The 22,025-nt window shown below is 34.1% G+C and overlaps 1 protein-coding gene across 5 annotated transcripts; it reads right to left on the bottom strand.

Moving 5' to 3' along the window:
- Positions 1-10,628: 10,628 nt before the first annotated feature.
- On the bottom strand, positions 10,629-21,886 carry LOC107895236 (increased DNA methylation 1). 5 transcript variants are annotated; one of them, XM_041085371.1, is made up of 9 exons: positions 20,716-21,886; positions 19,150-20,435; positions 14,959-17,866; positions 14,601-14,724; positions 13,886-13,962; positions 12,659-12,900; positions 12,354-12,440; positions 11,617-11,716; positions 10,629-11,499 (listed from the first exon to the last, which is right to left on the bottom strand). In XM_041085371.1, the coding sequence occupies exons 3-9, from the start codon at positions 17,848-17,850 to the stop codon at positions 10,903-10,905; spliced, it is 4,119 nt and encodes a 1,372-aa protein (XP_040941305.1). In that variant the 5' UTR covers positions 17,851-17,866; positions 19,150-20,435; positions 20,716-21,886; the 3' UTR covers positions 10,629-10,902. The 5 variants fall into 5 exon arrangements, with proteins under 5 accessions (XP_040941305.1, XP_040941306.1, XP_040941307.1 ...); XM_041085372.1 differs by having other exon boundaries at positions 19,150-19,230; positions 20,716-21,885; XM_041085373.1 differs by lacking the exon at positions 19,150-20,435 and having other exon boundaries at positions 20,716-21,885.
- Positions 21,887-22,025: the final 139 nt, after the last annotated feature.

The raw sequence follows: 22,025 nt of genomic DNA, 5'->3' as shown, positions 1-22,025 counted from the left end.
ACCTAAATATATATATAAAATAATGTATAAAGAGTTTAAGATAAAAACATATGGTAATTTGAAAATAAATGATCCATACAAAAGGAAGTTTAAGAATAAACATTGTATAAACTTAAAATAATAAGCAGTTCAAAAATAATATATAAAAAAAGATTTTAAAATAAACTAATAAAAAGCAATGTGAAGTGATGAACATGTATATAATAATTCAAAATGACCTCTGTAAAAAGTTTAAAATAAATGATATGTAAGATAATTTAAGATAAATAATAGAAATAAGTTTAAAATGAATATTATGTAGCAATAAATCTAAAATAAGTAATATACAAAACATTTAGAAAGGGTATATATAAAAACAGATAACACATATAAGAATTTGGAAGTAATAATATACAAAAAAAATTAAAATACATAATAAAACAATTTAGAATGGATAATACATATAACAGATTCAAAATAAACAATGGATAAAACAATTTAAAGTGTATAGTGCATGAAATAATATATCTAAAGCAATTTAAAACAATATAATATATGAAATTTAAGATAAATAAAAACAGTTTAAGATGAATAAATAAATAAAAAGTCTAGATTTATAGGAAAAAAAGGGAAAATTACAAATAAAAACGAAAATTTAGGGTCCAAATTCGAATAAAAAATAGATGCAAGTATTTAAAAAGGACTAAATCAAAATCTGAATAAAATTAAAGGGAAAATTCGGGTAAAAAAATGAAGCGACGGGCCCATTTAAATCGCGCTGAAACCTGGAGGGACCGATCGCGCAAATAGCCCATAGGTCCAAAACACACGGGTTCCCCCTCTAAACAGCGCCGTTTTGGGGCGTGGGGGGGGGTATGTGTGTGTGTGCAAAACAGAAGTGTTTTGCATGGCTATTAAAGCCAAAAAATTTTATTTTTTTTTAACTTCATTTTCTTTCAAAAAAAAGGCAGAGAGCCTTCCTGCTCTCTCTCCCTTCTCCTTTTCCTCCGATCACCGAGGTAGCAATTCACCTCCGCATCGGCCGCCATAAGCGGTGGTCGGAGGTGCGACAATGGACTCTTTAGCCCCTATTTAAACGCGCACGAAGTCCCCCCCTTTTTAGCCCCGAAAGGATCGAGAAGAGAAGACCCCTCTTCCCCTTTTGGGCTCGAATCCGGCAACAGAGGAGGAGGTCCTGATGGCGCAACCACGGAGTAGATCGGTAATTCCCTTTCCTCCTTTTTTACTTTTGTCTATTTTCGTATAAAAATAATTAAAAAAAAAAGAAAACATAGTAAATGAACTCAGAATTTAAAACGAAAATGGAGATAAAAAAATCAACCTTTTTGGTTCTTTCGCTGTTTTTATTGCTTAATGCGCGTAAAAAAATAATACAAGGCTAAAGTTCGAAGCTTTATAACCAGATATAAGATTTGTTTTTGTCCATATTTGTTTTGTTTTCTGCTATTTCTTGTCGTTTTCTTTGTTGTTTCCTATTACTTTGCGTGTGAATCTCTTTTGCAGGTGACGTGACGCGTGGAAGGTCAGTGGTTGGTGCCCTGAACGGTGGTGGCTAAAAGCATGCGGCGGCTGCATCTTGGGGAAGGGTTTGCTACTGAAAATCTTAAGCAAGTGGGCTATTATTTGGGCTAGGGTTTGATGTAAATTGGGTGTGGGTAGGTTTTGTCTTAATTTTGGGCCATGTATTGGACTGTTTTTTTGTTTATTTGGTTTGGGTTCTTTTAGGCCAAAATTGGCTACTACACTCTACATCTAGCTCTACTCCTCCTACTTTTATGTCAATAGGAGTGAAGGCGCCATATTTGCTTCTCACAATCTCATCATTTTCTTTAACTCTGAACTCTTGTTAAACACTCATGTTCAACTCACCATGCTCAATAACGGTTGAGTGACCCTCATCCTCGAGCTTAGGAAAATCATGCTCGAAATTTTCCATTGGAGTGTTCATTATGGCTCGACATTGGAAGACTTCCAATATTAGCTCTAAAGTATTGAACTTGGAAGACATGGTAGCTTAGCATAAAGGCATGCTCTCCTCCAACATTCCAACCCGTGTAGCAAGAGATGGTTTTCTATGTACTCGTCACTCTCTATATTACTTTTCGGATAGTTATATGGAGAATATGATCTTGCTTCGGATAACTAGTCGACCATTTGGGGTTGTAGCTATTCGCACCATCTGCATACCTATACGACCCATGAGGTTAATTGTATGAATTCTCGTGACATCTATGATCACCATAATAACTCCAATGGCTTGTCAAATGTCCATCCACCGAACTGAACTATTCTTCATAGTTTTATTGGTCACTTGACCACCTATACCCATTGTTATTAACCATGAATAAGTTAAATATTCAACAAGTTAAATTAAAATAAAAAAATAAAATAATATACAACGAAATAAAAAGCACTATCTAATTTTCTTGTCTTTCAACTAATATTGCCTCAAAAACAACTAACTTGACTACACATTTACACCGTTACAATCCCTGACAATGATGCCAACAACTTGACGGTGCCTCGACGTGCGTGTACTAGGGTTATGAATCAAAACACAATTTAGTAATTTAAAAGCGGCTTTACTGCAAGTGTAATAGGCCAGTTGTAATGTTTATAAGTGTTACAATAGAACACTCACGTTAGATGCAACTTTTCTTAGGGTTTGGTTGCCGTTATCTCCCTACATAAGCTCAAATCAATCATTCGACTCTCAATGGCATACTTTTTCCAATTTAGGTCTTAAAAGAGGTAAAATATAAGAAAATCTATCATTCTTACTAAAATCTAATAATTGATAAAATGTATTAAAAATACTTGTAAACTACTCAAGAAAGTCTAATTTGACATATCAAATTACGGTAGATCAAGCGTTTGTGAGGCCAAAAGGCATTACCAAAAACTCATAATGTCCTTCATAGGTTCAGAAAATCATTTTGTGAATATCGTCCTTAAACATTCTGATTTGATAATACTCAACTCTTAAATCCAAATTAGTGAAATACACCACATGCACCAATTCATCAAGAAGGTCGTCAATGAGAGGAATAGGAAACTTATCCTTGAAAATAAGTTAGTTCAGTTGTTTATAGTCAACACAGAATCTCCAAGTACCATTTTTTTTCTTAACCATGACTACATAAGAGGCAAATTAACTGGTACAATATCTTATAACTCAATTTTTCATAATTTCTTTTACCAATTTCTCAATCTTGATATTTTTGAGCTGTCAGATACTTATAAGGTTTAATTCAAACAACTTGATTTTCATCCTTAAGAGGTATTTTGTGGTCATGTGGTCTCTTAGGAGGCAAGTTGATCTGTCATAATTTGGAACATCAAATTAGGCTCTCCAATACACTCGCAGAGCTTATTCTCAAGCAATTTAAGTATTATTTATATGTTTTTTTCAATATTTAGCTTTAATAATTAATAAACATTTTTGTTTAGTTTTGTCCCTTTTAAGACCCAAATTGGCCAAACGATGTTATGAGGAACTTAATAATGTGATTGGGTTAGTTTAAGGAGACAATAATGGTCCAACCTTGAGGAAAACATCATTTAGAGTGGGTGTCACGAAACTGATGCCATGAAAGTCATGACACCAAGCCCTTTCACCTTAAGGATGCAAAATTTCAATGTAAAATTAACATGGAGCTTACTATACTGGGAGTCATAATACCAAGGGTAGGATGTCGCAACATTGAGCCAACATTGCGATACCAAGCCTCTGAAGTAGTAATATCTCTAAAGGTGTTAAAGTGAAGAAATTGAGGCCAACTCCAGTGATGTCGCGACACTGACTAATGGGTGTCGTGACATTGCTGCTTGACGAGGAAAAAATAGTTGTAGGGGTAGTCTTTTGTCCAACACCATCTCCAATCAAAACACAGTTTCTAAGAGCATTCTTGTCAACTTTTTTGGGTTGTAATCAAATGTTAAAAGCCACTTTTGGTTGATAACTAAATGAGCTAACTTTGTCTTTACTTTTCTATCATCTTTTAAGTTTAGTAGTTAGTCTTCTTCACCATTATTAGAGTTTAGTTCTTAGCTTTTTCTAGGTTTTTTGTTTAGTTAGTTTTTACTGTAGCTTTTGAATTAATTGTATTTTGGTACTTAAAACTCTCTTTGTATTTTCAATTTCATCCAAGGCTTTTAATATACCTTAGCTTTATTTTCTTTTCAAAATGTAAAAATCTAAACTTTGTTGGTATTTCTCACCTCCATTATTGCTACCATCATTTTCTTCAAGCAACCACCAAGAAATCTCTAAGCTTTCTTTAACCCTAATCTTATGTTCATTTGAATGTATGATTTGAATATGTGTTAGGTTGTTATTTATATGAAAATGGTGTTAGGTAACTAAATCTATTGTGATTTGTTGATGGAAATTTTTTTGGTTAGTTGTTAGTACATGGACTAAATCGTAAAAGTTGGATTAAATCAAATAAACTTTAAAACTTAAAATTTACGCTTCTAAGTGAATACTTAGATAGGTGGGATGGAGAGGAGATCCTATTGAGCACCAATTTGGTTGTCCCAAGTTAGTTTGGTAAGGTCGGGAGATAAACCAGACTAAATCGTCTAAATTGGTAAAATGGTGACTGAGAGGCAAAATTAAGCCAATTAGAAGTTTAAGGTTTTTAGATCCCTAATCCGAAGACTAATAAGCAACATGGAAGTCAATCAACCATTTTTGTATATTGGATTTTTAATTGCTTAATTTTGACTATTTTACAATTTGGCTATTCTTAGTGTTAGGTAACTAACTGATTACTGTAATTTACCCTTCATTATGAATTGTTGTAATATAATACTTAAGGAGTAGTTAGTTAGACTTCATATTTGCTTGCTTGTTGCTTAGAAATCACTTTGCCTCCAAAATTTCTTGGGTTCAATCTTTGGAATACTTGGGTGTTCCATTGTAACACTTGAAAATATTACAACTGACTTGTCACACTTGTAAAAAGCTGTTATTGTTACATTTTTATTTGTGTTTATTCATAGCCCCGATGCACGCATGTTAAAACGTAGTCACAAGCACATAGGAACTTTAAATAAATCCTTGTATTCCTTAAGTAACCCTTGAATATCAACATGTTGCCTCTCTTTCAATGCCTCAAAAACCCCCAATAATGACGAAAATGATTTTTGGATGTTAGGACATATGTACGAGGAACTAGCATTTTAGTTAATAACATTTGTAACACCAATTTAAAAGCTTTTTTTTTATATATAAAACGGTAAAAGCCAATTCTTGCACACCTCATAAAGTGTGCCATTGATTACTTAGTTTGAACTACATATTAAGATTCTTAAAATATGATAAAATAGGGCCTAATGACACCAACCATAGTACCCCTAATACCATTCGACAACTTGTTAGTGGTAGGACCATAAAAAGGTATTACTTGAGCACTCCAAATTACATCACTACACCTTCTCTTTGTAAACATATATCCTTCATTGATAATTGTAGCCTCCAATCTATTATCCCTCTTAACATCCATTCCAACTCGCTTAGCTACTAATGTATCTAGGAAGTTATGAGTACTTGTAGAGCCTACCAAAATACTTACTACTTGTTGCCTAATTACTCCATTTATTATTATTGTTTGATAGCCCACCATTCTTAACATGGCTTGCAAGGACATTACAGGTTGATCAGTATTTTCAATCTCTAAACTTAGTGCTTTCGAGTTGTCAATACAATCTGAAAAAAATTTCTCTTCACTTTCTTTTTCTTCGACTTAGTCAGTAATTGGTATAGTTGAGATTTGATACACTTTTGCCCAAAAGTATATTTTGCATTACACCAATAACATAAACCCTTTCTTCTTTTTTCTTCCATTTCAGTAGAGGTAACTGCTATGGTTGGTGGATTTGTTATTGTTTAAGGTACGTGATCTTTTTTGTAGGTAACTTGGAATTTTAAGATGGTTGGTAGTAGTCAATATAGGGTTTGGAGCTATTTTGGGAGTAGGTAGTAAAGGGGAATTATAAGTTTTCAAGCTATGTCTAAGAGGTTGGTTGTTTGGTGTAATATATTCTTTATATGCTTGGTTAAATGCAAGGATTCATTTAAAGTTTTTGGATGAAACAATTTTAAGACCTGAGCTACTTTAGGTTTTAAATTTTCATTAAAAATACTTAAGGCATAAGAGTCTGAAAGTTGAAGTTGATTGAGTATATCGAGAAAGTTTTCATGGCATTGGTTTACAAAAGTAGTGTGCTTGACGTTGACTAGGTTAGCCACAGGATCTTCATATTCTTTTGGTGCGAAGTGATCTTTCAAATCTAGTATATAGATTTCTCACATTAAATTTTCAAAATCACCTCGGCTTTTTACATAATATTGATGCCACTACAAAGCTTGTCCTTCCAAGTGTAACATTACCAATCTGACTTTGTTATACTCAAAGACATTTTCTGAGATGAAATGCCGCTCCAGCTTGAGATTCTAGCTCTTAAAATCATCAGTATTAAATTTAGGACATTCCCTTTTGAAGGTTCTCGAAATCCCAACATCCAAATAAATAGGATGTCCAACTGATAGCAACGGTTCAGACGAACCCATTGATGCTTTCCTTTTTTCGATAACAAAGGTAGTGGTTTGATTTGATCCCTCCCCTCTCCATGAATTAATAACTCCATAATACTCTTCAATTGAGCACTTATCCCCTCAAATTTTTCATCAAATTTTTCATCCATTTGTTTCATGTATGTTTAGGTCTTTGCTACTCAGCGTGCAGCTAATCAATTTCTTATTGAATTCGGGTAGTGACTATCTCCTTTATTGCTAAGAACCTGGCTTTGATACCTTTGATAAGAATTAAACCAAGAATTTAACCAAATTGATAGAAAACTTGAATAAAGAGAACCAAAGAAATAGAGAGTTCTAGAGAGAGTAAAATTTTGGTTGGGAAAAAACATACTCGTTTCCTCACTATTGGCATTCATATATTTACCTTGAGCGATATTCTCGATACGAAAACAAACTAACAAATTCTCAACAAATTCTAATAATAGAGATGATGATTGTCGAGGCCACCAAATATAAATTTCCTACGCTCTAACTAAACTGAACAGTGATATAGAGAAGCAAGGTCGATCCCATAGGGACTAAGATTCCTAATATCGTTTTTTTGTGTGACCAGATTCTAAAGTCATGCTAGCTGTTGTGCCCACAACTTGAAATGTGTTGTGCTAAAAATAAAATAAAGAGGGTTTTAGTTTATCAGGGTTAAAAATATAGAAATAAATAGAATAAAATAATAGTTGAATTATAAAAAATAAAATTAAATAACCAAAATTAAATTAGATAATCAAATATGCAAAAATTTTTAGCCTTAGACTCGGTATATTCCAGACTTGAATCGATCCTTGAAAGTGAATTTTTCCTTCCAAACGGTAGGATGATTATAACGATCAAGGACGCCTTAACCGCCAACTCTTCCTTGCATAGTTGATTCCGAGACGCCCTGCAAACCAACCCTTACCGACTATCTATCCGCGTAACATGTGTCCGCAATTTAAGATCTTGCTAGTCTTACGATCTAGAAGAGCCTACTCTAATTAACGGCCTTAACTGCGTAGGTTGTTTAAATCCGATCACTATCTCCCTTGACGGTACCCAACTGGACGCGCCAATCGCGGGAACTTGAATGCGGCAGACGACCAACTCATTTTTCTAACTGTACGCCAAACAACTCCAACCCAATGCACACTTTTTGAGTTGAAATTGAATTAACTTTAAGATATGATTGTAACTATCTCATATTCCGGAGAGATAATGAATACCGTGTTGTAAGGTTTTAGCATGGGCTCATTGTTTACGATTCTCGACCGAAATGATAATCGACCTAAAAGGGTGATTAGCTGAGCATGAAATTAATCATACTTGATTAGATTATAAGAGTGATTTTAATGAAAGATAATAGGTGAAGAAGGGAGGGGATCAACAGGGCAATTGCACAAAAATTTAAAAAAGGAGAAAAGAAATGGCAAAATGCTCAAATGCTACTCACACATGAATATGCTAATTGCCTTTTAAATTATTGTGTGTTCTAATGCCACAATTACGAGCCTTTATATACACCCCTCAAAGAACCAATTTCACATGATTTACGCCTAGAACCCTGCTTAACAACCATCCACTAAATCAGATTTTTCTAAACATAGAATTTGTCAAAGTCAAAAGCCTGAATTTTTATTAGCCCAAAAATAGTTTTGTAATTTTCAATTCAACCCCTAACTTGCTTTTTGTTCCAATTTAGCCCTATTTTTGCTTGTTTTTAGACTTCGGCACTCCAATTACGTCCCTGATAAATTTTAAGTAAGAAATCACAATCTTAGTAGCATTCTATTCAAAAATTGACCAAGATTAAGTACATTAAACATATAAAATTAACTTGCTATCAAGAGAATTTAGAAAATATTAAAAATAAGAAATAAAAGAAATAAATTGTAGTAGTGAAAATGAAAGTAAACAAATAAAATACTGATACTTCAAACTCTCAAGCAACACATCTGTCAACCAGCCCAGAACTTATCTACTTGTTGATCCATGAGCTTAACTTCACTATTAGACCTGTAACACGTACGTAACCTCAACTCTACAAAAATGTATGAAGGCTCATGCTGATTATTATGAATCGCTCTTACGAGCCCAGAAGAAAAAGGTTGAGGAACAACTGCAAGAGGAGAATGACAAACAAGATTCCAAGGAGTTAAACAAGAAAGAACTTGGTTAGTCAAATTATAAAATGCAAATAGATTTATGGATGTTGAATTGAGATAACTAGAAATGAGATATAAGACTAAACTTGAAACCTTTATACTGAAGATTTAAGTTTTAAGTGGAAAGATGGTACCTTTTTTGGAGGGTTAATTGCATATTAATTGCCTTGTCTTTTTTCTTTCTTTCTTTCTTTAATTTATTTCTTAAAGATCATTTCATTGTTTCAGTTTCTTGAATGTGTTGATTGAGTGTGGAATGATCTAAATTAGCATTTCTTGAATATACTATTATTATTTCCCTACTCTCTAAGAGCATGATTCCTCGTTCTGATGGTTGGAAGAGTTGTTTTCTTCTTTTTCATTTCAGCACACGTTAATTTTTTATAATGAAATTAGTTCAACGTTGGTCCACTTGAAATTTAATTTTAGATAATTTTGAAATTTCATTACAAAATAAAAAATAAAATAAATTATAGATTTTTTTTTTTACAACTCACAAGAAACAAATAAACTTTATTATTCGAACTCACTATATGAATCATTAGATAAACATCCATGATTAATAGATTAAACAACACTAAAATTCAAAATATAATTAGAGAGTGTTACAGAATTTTGAAAAGTTTCTATAAAGTATCTGTAGATGATTAAACAATAAAATAATGTTAAAATATCTATTAAAAATATTAAATATCTTTAAATATTATTTTTATGTGAAAGCAAACAAGCTTATAAATATAATAACAAGAAATTTTAATTAAAAATGGAATAGGATTTAACTTTCTTTGATATTTAGTTTTTTTCATGTGTATCGGTACATATATTTGTCTCATGAATTGTTAAACATAAAAAATAAGTAGTAGCAACCTTGATTGTTGTTTTAACGAAAAGCAATTCATTTTGCTAACATTAATGGCTTCTTTTATGAGAAACAATTCCATTTTGCTTGCATAATATTTGTAAAAATTCAATGGCAAAATGATGTAACTAAGCATAGGAAAGGAATGTTTTAATGTCTTTAATTATATAAATTAAAGACCTTCAACATTTATATGCGGATCACATTTTCTCACTTGCTTATATGTAATTATAATAATTCTTTAAAAAAATCTTTAAATATAATGAATGATGGCAATAAATTAAAGATTTTTAAATTTTTAATTTATATCTACTACGTGTCATATAAAGAGGTTGCCACATGTCACTATAAGATTGGTCATTAATGTTACGTTAGTACAAGCTAAAGTTGTTAGTGCGGAGGTACCAACCAACCTGAATAACGAAATATGAGTTTAGATATCGACTAAGTACTTTTGAACAAGTTTAGGGAGCAAACAACATATTATCATATTTTTTTTATAAAAGTCAACTTTTGCTTTATTTAAAAAAAAAAGTTTAAACAGACTATTTTATCAATTTCAGAAAGAAATAGAAAACCTTATTATTCCGAAAAGGTCCTTGTTTTGGTCTAAGCTTGAGGATCCTTGCTTTCTTGCGGTTAGGGTTTGAAAGGTAGGTTAAATGGTGTGGTACAAAGGCATGGGGATTTGGCCTAGTGTTTAAGGAAGGTGTTGAGTGGGGTGTAAAAGGGTTGATACTGGATTCATACTTCTTATACAGCCATACAAGTTCGAATCCAGTATCAAATTTAATAGATGAAATTAAACATATAATTAGTGTTGAAATTTGAATTAAAATATCACTTCTATAGATCTAAAAAAATTCGATTATAATACTGGGTTCTATCTCTTGTACTGATTTGATTACATTTGTTTGTTCTTGTATTTGTAATACTTAGAAATAAAAAGGAATATTAGAATTTGCTGAATGAACCAAATGCATTAAATCATTAAAAAATAATTATAAATGTTTAAAATTTTAAATTCAAGTTTAGGAAAAATGGTTGGAGATTTCAGATTTTTATAATATTATTTCTACTTAAAACATTTTGCAAAATTCACAAGTCTTTCTTTTGCAGGCTCCACCTATTCTTCCACATAAATCTGTCTCATTACAAATAATTATAATCATAATATAAAGCCTTAAAACTAGGAACTAACCCTCAAAAAATTATGGCTATCTGAAAATTGTTCCTGCAAACTATTTTCTTTCCGGTCAGCTACTGTTTATATTCTTCTCTTTCCACTTACCTTCTAATCCATTTCACCACTGCTTTTCTACTAATTGCTGCTTAAACTCCGCTTTCGGCTCGTTACCAGCTTCATTGTCACCACCACAACTCTCAAATTGGGCTGCAGAGTTAATTTCTGCAGCAGGGGTTTCTCGACACGGCCCAACGTTGAGCCTGTCATCCGGCTCAGCTGAGCAACGATTATGGTCAGAGCACTGGTCATATTCATTGACCGGTTCTCCTGCTGTACAAATGCCTAATCTAGTAGTTTCTGTAACTCTTAAGGTTGGTTTTTCAACCACTTCGCCAGCATCAGTGGTTTTGATTTCCTTCATACCATCTATTTCTGATTCTTGCAGGTTCTTGTCTCCGGCAAGCTCAGTTCCTATTTCGGCATTGGCTTTATATACAGGTTGATCTCCTACAGAGTGAATTACTATATCAGTTGATTCTCGATACAAGGGCTTCTTAAGCAATATCGTTCCGGGAAACACCATCAAGTTGATCTTCTTAAGCATTTTTCTTTCGTCCTCCTCTACTGGTGTGAAGCCAAAACCCTTAGTCCATGTTTCCACTAAGTTTGGAATGGCGGTTATAACCAGCTTTTCCACCTTGAATGAGATGAGCATCTAGAGGTAGCATGGATCCAGGTGGTGGACAGCCCCATAGTATCAAAACAGAAAACCCATTAGCAATGATGTCAATATACAGTGTTAGATTCAAGAAACAAGTTGTGCATAAAATACCTCTTCAATAACATTCATAAGGCGTCGACACATTCCTTGACGACGATAGTTTATGCAAGTTGCAATGAGAGGCATCTCTGCAACTGTAACCCCATGAATCCTAGACCAAAGAGCAGAGAAAGACTGAACATAAACAGAATTGTTCACCAAATCGGTCTGAAACAGATTAAAATATTCAAATTGGAAAATGTGAGATTCTTTTTCGAAAGTTTTAATTTGCTAAAAAAGTACTTTCACCTCAAGCTATCTTAATAACCCATGTTACTTCCATTTCAAACTATCTTAATAGCTTATGTTACACAGACTCGGTGCAAATACTGGATATAAAAAATATTTAATTATTCTTAGCTTTTCCACGTATTTGGAAAATCCTTAAAAGAGTATTTTTGAACTCATGTCCAGAAACATGGTTGCTTCAAGAAAAATAAAGTCAGAGAGAGCAACATAATTGATAACCATACTTTTGCCAGTAAAGAATTCCAGTAAACTTGTTTATAATTGTATCCTTTGACTCCAAAATGCATCCTATTTCTTAAACCATCATAACAAAATACTATAGATGCTAACCATTCAGACACCAAGAAATATATATCTAGAAAAAAAAGGTATTCCTCGTAAAAGCTTTAATGCATATTACATTCGGAAAGGAACAAGGGATAACATAGCATACCGAGTTGTTTACAGTTGTTCAAGAAATTATTGAAATATTAAGTACGTCCGAAGAACATCAATACTACCTGATGGATGCTACAGATATCAGCACGTCATCCTTCTCCAAGACGAGAGAATAAAATCCAAAAAAATTAAGGCGTGCAAAATCTGACCTGATCATTTAAACAACAAAAGGATCACAAATCATAAGCAGCCTTGCAAGCAGGAAATAAAAAATAATGAGCAGGGTAGAATGAAACATGTCTAAGAACTGGATGACACTAAAAAGGAGGAAAATGTTGTGTAGATGTGTAAAAGCCAAACCCATAATGTTGAAGATAATGGATGAAAAGGAAACTTATCAATAAAAAAAGAAGACTGGGTGTCTCACCCCCAATTGTACAAGAGTTGGGGTATCATATCTACCCCAGTTCTTGGATCAACCATAGACTGAAAACATTCTTCCATGATAGACAAAGCGACGGCCAATTTTGAGTTGCATTCTGCCTTCAGGGCAAACCATTGAGCAGTGTAAACTTTTTGATCTTCATGAATACATTTAAGAAGTGTCCAAGAAAAGCCATCAGGGAGGTGATTAATCATGCCAAGTCGAGAACTAAGACCTGAGTATAGCTGCAAATACCAGTGAAGCTTGCATTAGAACTTCTAAAGAATCATGGTCAGCATCTATGCAGCAACTGGTTGCCTTTTAGGCTAACGAAATGGCTATAAAGTGAGAGTTAAAAGTACAACAGATCATTCAAAGCCAAGATCTTTTATAATGGCAGGATGGAACACTTCAGCTGACATGAATAGCATACATTTGCCAAGTTCAAAAGCTGAGATGCAGCCTAAAAATTCAACATGTTGTTCCTTTTAAAAAAAATGGAAATAACTATATAATTAAACAAAAGTTAAACTAGTGGACAAATCAAAATCCAAAGTGGTTAGCAAACGAGATAAGGAGTGAAGACAGAAAAAAGACATAAATAGTCACCCAACCAACTTTAAAATAAAAACACTAGGCGGCTACCATTTGTTTGAAAGTAAACCAAAGAAATGGACAAACAAAGTGTTAGAGAAGGGGCTTAACTGACGCTCCCAGTTTGGCTTAGCCTAAACCTAATGAAACCGTTTCAGCAAGTTCTTTACACCATAAAAATTGATTAAAGAGAGGAGTTATAAGAAGATCTGGATTCAGTGCATAGGCTAAGCCTGCACTGCATGGGTAGGCACTACTGTTGTCTGGCTTTGCATTCAAAAGTTTAAAAGCCCTTGCAGAAATGTTATTGGGGAGAAACTTCAAAAAGCTGCAAAGACAGCATTTATTAAGCAGCTTATGGAATACAATTAAAGTGCCAATTCAAAGGCCTGCTTTCTTCCAGGGTGCAGTTGGGTCCATCTGGCTCTACTTTATCTTGCAGTGGAATGAGGAAGGGATGTTCCATCCCACACCTACTGAATTGTTGATTTAAAATAACCAGATACAAAAAACAAAGTACAAGAAGCGTAAAGACTTCAACTCATGTTAAGAATACTGAAAGCATTTTCAATAAGCTAAATCCAATAGATCCTTTGCAACATAATCAGAGTCAAGATACTTGAATCTCAAAAATACCTCCTCACAGCTTCCCCCACAGAGCCAAGATTCCTTTTCTTTGAATTGAAATTTATCATTCAGACATTCCTTATGATCTGTTTACAAACATTGTGATAATGAGAAAATCAGAAACGGTAATCACCAGAGAAGCATCATACACACACAGACATACACAAAGACATAAAAAATAAACAAACCAAAAGAAAAAAAAAGATGGTAAATATATAAAACGTCCATAATGATTTCATGAAACTACTACATGAAGTTGTGGAAATAGATTTACAATTTCTAATGTTTTCAAGAAACAAAATAGACAAAGAATACTTAACATTTTCTTTGAACTGACTTTTTTTTGTTTTGCTCACTGAAAAATCAAAATCAAGAAAAAAAACTTTAAAACAGGAAATATTAGCCTGCCTCACATCTAAGATAAGATTATTTGTCCAAATTCATGCCAGGAAACTGTATACTGTCTGTCGTTTGAGGGAAAACTCAATGGTCTTTATTCAATAGTAGGAATCCTATATATACACTTATTGTTCCCCTAAATAACAGAACTAATAAATGAAAGAAAACAGGAAAGAAATCAGAGAAATCAAACTACTAAACTATTGTCCTAAAACAGCTCCTAAACTATGTTCTTAAAATATCTAAAATCCTGTTTTCTCACACTGTCTTCATAGATAATTTAATCTTTTCAGAGGAAATGACATGCTGAAGGGAGGAGAATTACATTTGTGTTCACACTGGGAACATTTGAATGCATCAAACAGATTTGAAGCCTCTTTATCATTAACAAAATTCCCACATATCCAACAAGTGCAATTTGAGCAATACCAATCACCCTCAGGTAATTCCTGGAAGTAACAAATTGAAGCAAATGAAATAATTAGGAACCAAAATAACGAGAATAAACCAAAGCTACACACTTTGGAAAGAAATGTCAGAGTAATCTATATTCTCTCCAGAATACAGAAGCAAAACTAAGTCATAAATGCTGAAAGCAAATATTACACAACTTTAGAAGAAGGGCAAAAAATCACTGTTCACATGGGTCACTGCCCAAAAAGAAAACACAGCAAAGGACAAACCTGCATAGACAGGCAAGCCAGATGAAAAGTAGAAGGGCAGTTGTCACAACAAATCAGTTCACCACCATCTCCACATAGACCACAGGAATCATCATTTCGATCATTTTCGTCAGCTTCCACCTTCCGGATTCCTTTCTTTTTGGTCTTGTACTCAGCAGACCATGCTTGTAGCTGACATAAAGTGAAAGGCTTACCAGATTCCATGAAAAGATTCAAGCAGGGACGGTTAAACTTGAATCCAGCATGGTTCTTAAACTCAGAAACTGATAGCACCCTGTTGCAACACTTGCAGGTTATTCCTTCCAAGGAAACAAAGCCATCTTTAACGATAGCATCATCATAAGGATTCCGAGATTGGATGACATCATTCAGTGAAATGACCCCAGCTAGGATCAGCCATGAGAGCACTGTTCTGGACCCAACATTATTCAACTTGATCTTAGTAACATGCTTCCTTCCTTTACCCTTTACTCGAGGAAGCAACCTTGGGCGGCCCCTCTTTCTCTTGAACTTGGTCTGAGCTCTTACTTTGGGGGCCTTCAATTTAGATCTGGTGGCACCCAAGCTTAAGTCTTTGTTTCTTATAATTGCAGAAACCAGCAGGTCATCATCTTCAATTTGGCATTCAGTTGATTTCTTCTTTCTACTTTCAGAACCATCACGATTGCAACAAATCCTCTTAAAATTTGAGCCTCTTTTCTCCACTTGACATAGGGAAGGCCCAGGAGATGAGGACTTTTGTAGGCTTCCCTTGGTTTCAAATGATTTTTGGATCTCCTTTGAATTTAAGTCAGCCTGGCATGAGTCAATATCTTGTTCACTCATATCAGGAGTATAAGAACATAGAACATCACTTTGATATGATGTGGTCAAACTTATTTCAGATATCTTTCTAGATCTCCTGCGTGCCTTCTTTTTCAAAATAGCATTTTGTGCACAGTTTTCATTGTTTATTTCAAACTTCAGAGCTTCAGCAGACTTCTCAAACTGATCTTCACCATCCCCAGACTGAATCAGGCTATCACTAGGGTAGCTTGGATGGTCATCCAGTAAATGCTGTGGAAAATTTCTGACATTGCCAGCATCTAGAGCTCCAGATGTTTTGTCTTTTTCCTCCTGAGAATCAAACGATACATCTCCTGGAACCTCATTAAGAGTTTCTCCATTACATAAAGACATTTGTTTACCAAAGCTTGGAGATATTGTGTTGCTATCTTGGTGAGGGGAAACAGATTTGAAACCATGAAGCATGTTGGTAACATCTCCAGAAGCAACAGGATAAATAAATTGAGAACTAACTAGCTGACCGTATGTGTTATCCGATCCACAAGCATGTGATGAAACAATATGCAAACTTTTGAACTCGCAACCAAAAGTTTCTAACCTGTTTGCAGTATCTACCAAATACGAACCTTCTTGGTCAGTCATATTAGATACATCTTTTAGACATTTTACTGCCCCACTACTCATTTTACCATAGAATTTTGACAAACTTCCATTGCCAGAGAGCTCCTCAGAGGAATCATAGCTCCTCTTGGGAACTGTCAATGAACTTTTAGCGGCCAGAGAAGAATCACAATGCTGAGTTGGCATCATTCCCTGAGAACAGAACTTTCTCATAGTAACTTTTTTCCTGTGTGCCAAAACAGTATCATTTTTCTTGTTCTTTTCAATAACTAAACTTCTTCCTGCTTTAACCTCATCTCCCTTTCTTAAAGAACCAATCTTCCTATTAATAAATACAACAGTTACAAAGGGATCTAATAGAGTCCAATGTAGAGCCAATGCATTAGAAAGGTTTGTTCGGTTAATTTCTTTCTCGATATTCAACAATGTCTCTAAGAGATCAGACCAGAACTGGATCATGTCAGTCCATTTCTTACCATCATTTTCCAGCATGAAGTCGTATTTATCAGCCAACAAAACCTCGCCACAAAATCTCCAAACTTTAGGGAATTCACGAAATAGCCTCCCCTCAGGTGATCTATAAACTGTATCCATATAACTCCTACTGGGCCTTTTCTTTCTCTCAATAGACCAGCCTGCTCCTTTTAGTACGTGAAAAACATGGCTCTGCAGAAGAGGACGGGGATCCTTCTTAGACACTGTTGCCCCAGAAATATTAGAACCGTCCACTCCAAATGATTGGCATAAATTAAATCTTTCCAGAGTACATAAAGGAGACTCAAACTTTACCAAAGCAGTTTCCGGGCTAGAAACAACAACCTTTGATGCAAAACTCTCCTCGGAGACAGGTGAAGCTATAGCTATACCTACTACCACTTCTTTTCCTTCACTCGCACCTGAGTCTTGTATTCTGGACTTAGTAACATCTACATCTTCCATTTCAGCACCTTTTTCCGTTTCTACAGCAGATGATTCAACTAAATAAGGCATAACTCTCTGGCAAACAGAATTTGTAGGTGTCGAGGACAAGCCACTAACTATTTCCTTCTGCTGCAATGGTGCACTCAATGCCTTTTTCTTTTGTGCTTCGCCCCTGGAAACTTCACCAGTGGAAAGCTTCATACGCTTGAAACTCGCATTCTGGTCATCTCTCTCAGCCAGAGCATATCTTTCAGGAAAGCTCCCTAATGCAGAAACCCAACCACAATTGTCATTTGCTAAATTGGAAACCTCCTGGCATAAAGTTTTTGAGCAAGAAAGGCTTGTTACAGCTGAGCTTGCACTGTAAGAACATAGTGATGCTTCTGGACTCTTGATACCCTTGAAATTAGTAGCTCCAGTAACAAGGCACCTTTTACTTATTCTGCCAGTATCATTTTTAGAGAAAACTTCTGTAGAAATACTGTGGTCATCATGTGACCCCTCAAAACCATCATCATGCATATCTTCAAAATATGTACTGAACGACATCTCCGTCAAATGCATTCCTGCTTTGACTGATCTATATGCCAAACAATAAGATCAGGCATTAGATATTGTCCTTCATAATAAATGCTTAAATAATTGTAAAACCTAAACAATCCTAAAACATTAAAAACGAATATTAAAAATTGAGAGTATGACTAGATTTGCTAATTCTGCAATAAAGCGGTAACATAAATGAACATTAAAGTCAATGAAGACAAAAGCATAAAAACTGAATAAAGCAAGCCATAAATAACCAAATAAAATAAATCATAAAGAAAAATAAAATAGACAAACAACCTAAAAACACATTTTAGTTTAGATGTTAATATTTTAAATAAAAGAATCATAAGAGACAATAGCAAAGAAAACTACCAAAATTGTCCTCCCTGGATACTCAAAGTGCACTATAATACATTGAACGATAACCATTAAAATGTTCAAAACCCTAACTTTTCCATTAATAAAATAAGGTTCCAATGAGAAAATATGAACGTCTCATCTTCATAGCTGGGGGATAAAGAACATTTGGAAAGGTTCAACTGGGTTATTTTGGCTTAATCTTGGCTAAAACTATCACAAGTAGGAGGGCGATGAAATAACTAAATGTCAAATTGACATGAATGGAATCTCTCTCTCTTTCATGCAGACTCACATCCGAACAAATAACCTAACGGCGTTCATTTCTGTACTACTGCATTTTTTTGGTATCAAATTACATAAAAATCCCTATCTTGCCTTAGAATAAGTTATGTAACATCTAGAAATTTTAACAACAACAACATCAATAGAACCATTCATGTTTTCTATTTTAAAGAATAAAAAGACTTTTCAAGAAAAAATATATAGATACAAAAGATGAAAGAGGTTAAGAACAACAGACTGCCACCAACTAGTTGCAGACCATGATGTTCGGATGAAATATTAAAATTGTTATTTCCAAAGACAGGGTTTTCCCTTGCCATAACCATTTGGATATCAGATTTATGACTAGCTATAACCAGAGTAATGCCAAATCACTAATTGAAAACATGAACTCCTTAAGTAATCTGCATTCTTTGCTCTTTCTTATGTGTGCTTTTAGAAAAAAAAGAAGAGAGGGAAACGTACATTGATACATTCTCAAATGAACTAAAGGCTTCATGGTATCAGCAAACAGTATGTCTTTTCAGAACACCAGTGCAATAAAGAGAAAAGTAACAATAGCTAAGGCACGCGGAAAAAAAACAACAAACAAAAATAAATAAGTAAACAACATTATTTCCCCCCCATCTTGTTCTTACTTTTAAAATATGTTTGTCAATGGCACCATCAACTAACCTTTAACACAAGACCAAGCAAAGTAGGATCCCATCCACTTCCAGTGGTATGCAAAGACTCCACTTATAGAAGACTCTTTTGCTGATGAGTCCATATAACCACAAAAAAAGGAAAGTGTATGAGCTCCAATAGACATGCAGTAAAGATACAGCTATGCTTGAGGAATGATTGCATTCCACCAGGCAGCATAGGGAACAACAGACCATCAAAGTATACATAGATAATGATTAGCCATAACCTAATTCCTCCTTGACTTCTCCATGTCATATGCACAAGATTAAAACCAGAAGAAGTGGCAAAAATTTTTGTTAAATTAAAATGATGGGTTCGGAAACATTAACACGTGTCTCTCTCTCTTTGGATATGCCAAATGTGGAGATCACGTTGCCTGTAACAGAAATATAACTGTCAAGTGACACAGGCTTCAAAGAAAAAGTTATAAATGCACCTACCTTTCCACTTGTTTGATAGCAGTTGATATTTATATGAATGATGATAGCACTCAATCAATACCAATTATTTTTAAGTTTCCATAGGGTCCATTATCTCCCAATATGGAATGTGGCAGCACCGTACTGGTTATCAATGTGACATACATAAAGATTTCAAATGACTTCTAAAAATATGCAAATCATTCCATTGAAGGCTTCTTAAAGCTTTTTCATGTATTATGAACTTAAAGATTTCAAAAGTTTAACTGTATTATTAACTTAATATACAGTTTAAACTATATACTCTTTCATGAAGCTTTTAAAGCCTTCCCCAATCGACATCTCTCTTCTTTTCTTTCTACTCAAAACGAAACTAGATGTAGAAGATTGATAAAGCGACAAACTTCTTTCAGTGACCAAGTGACCGCAAAAAATGCGGGATGATTCAATTTGACACAAAGAAGTTCAACTCCAACTTTATACTTGGATGTCTTTTCCTTTCTTTTTCACTTTTTCTAGCCAGATATAACAGAAATATTGGATCATTATCACCATTATCATGCATGGAATTATGAAACAGTATATTTGCCTACATTTCAAAACTAACAACTGCTACTTTCAGCTCATGCGAAAACAAGCCATCACAAAAGAAACAGAAAATAAAGAAAATCGAAATACTCATACTCTCACCAGAACAAAAATCCAAATTCAGAACACAATCAATAGATAAATGTACTTGCACTGGTAAGTAGAAAATCAAAATGCTCATTCTCAGTATCTGCAGCCCGCTTTCCTCTAATAAAAATTAACAATGTTTATCTTATAAGAACATCATTGAACCCTTCCTAATTTCACCTGCCTCAAAAGAAATTGATGAAAATTAAAAAACTATGGTTGCAATTAAACTTGAATTTCTTTTACGTTTTAGCTAAAATTGTTCATTTTTCATCCCAATTTATTATGCATATCAAACATATATAACCTGAACTAATTAAAAAACATAACCGGAAATGCAAACTGAAATGAAAATCCTTCCAGGACCCAGAAAAGCAAACAAGATTCAGATCAAAACCCAGAAATCCAATGCCAAACGCCCAAAATTTCAAAATTTTATCAAAAAAAAAATAGAGCTCACCTTTATAATGCATGTCCTGATCAACATGCAAAAGAAGAACAAACTTCAATTTAGGGTTGAAGAGCTGAAAAACTGAAACATATTCATCTAAAAAAACAAAAAGAAAAAAGAGAGAGAGAGAGAGAATCTTAATATATAGATATTAAAAACAAAAAAAACAAAACAGGCTTCCTTTTTGCATTTGGCTTCATCAGTTTAAAATATAAAGGAAGCCCCCAGTTTTAAAACTGAAGTGGCTTTGGAAAACCCGAATAGTGCTCCATAATGTAACAGATGGCAATGGCGGAAAAAAATAAAAATAAAAATAAGAAAATTCTTCCATGTAAGTTTATATGTCATGTCATTTGTACTTCTTCTCTCTTTCCACTTCGCTTTTGTAATTGCCTTATTATTATTGCATTTTTACTTACCATTTTAGATGTACAAATAAAAAACCGTTCCAATTAACCAAAATAAGGCTTGTATACATAAATAATCCTTTCAAATTAACTAAATAAGATTTATATTATATTATGCCAATAATATTTGCAGTGATACATTTCGATAAAAACAATAACGAAATCTATTCCCTTTGAACTAGCAAAATACAGTTTATATTTGAATTATACTATTGCATTTTTTCCCTTCAAATTATTTCAATAACTTGAACAAACAAACTAGTATAATGTATGAAAATACAGTAACTTGGCATCCTATATTGAGCTATAAAATACCCTGAGAAGATAGACCCTGCAGTGGCTGAGTTCCCCATTTTGAGGTTGGAGACAAGAGCTGTGAAACATGCCACAAAAGAACTATTGGGCATAAAAAGAGCCATCCAAACCACCAAGGAGAACTAAAGAAACCCATCAATTAATGGAATCCCCAGACCTGGTAAAGCCAAGTAGGCAGTAAGTAGTAAGTACTGGTGAGGCGAAGTGAAGGCGGGCAACGAGCATCAAAGAAAAAAGGAAAAAAGATGATGGTAGTTTTAGCTAAGACATTTGAAAGCAGAACACCGCGATGAAACAGCTGGAGTCGAGGATCCAAAAACCAGGTTGGTGGATGGTCCAGAGGGGAAAACCAGGTTTTCATATTGTTATAACATTGAAGTTACCTAGGAACGGGCACACCAGAGCTGCTAGGTTTAGTGGTCCGAGAATGTTGAGTTGGTATTAGAATAGAGTTTTAGCAATTAATTTTATATTGCGTAGTATTGAAAAAGGCTTTGTCCGAGTCTGAGCCGGAGCCCAATGTGACTTGATGAGTTTAGAATGAGATTGTAATTGATTTTACGGTATTTTTATTAGAATAACCGTGATACCCTTTGA

This window comes from Gossypium hirsutum, chromosome A13 (assembly GCF_007990345.1).
Source record: "Gossypium hirsutum isolate 1008001.06 chromosome A13, Gossypium_hirsutum_v2.1, whole genome shotgun sequence".
Classification (NCBI taxonomy): Eukaryota; Viridiplantae; Streptophyta; class Magnoliopsida; order Malvales; family Malvaceae; genus Gossypium; species Gossypium hirsutum.
This window is presented reverse-complemented; position numbering and strand designations above follow the sequence as displayed.

Coding starts and splice junctions, on each gene's coding strand:
- LOC107895236 (XM_041085370.1), bottom strand. CDS start 21,532: ATGGCTCTTTTTATGCCCAATAGTTCTTTTGTGGCATGTTTCACAGCT. Junction 13,963..14,600: donor TTCCCAGTGTGAACACAAAT/GTAATTCTCCTC, acceptor GTTTGTAAACAG/ATCATAAGGAATGTCTGAAT. Junction 11,500..11,616: donor TTATGAATGTTATTGAAGAG/GTATTTTATGCA, acceptor TGCTACCTCTAG/ATGCTCATCTCATTCAAGGT.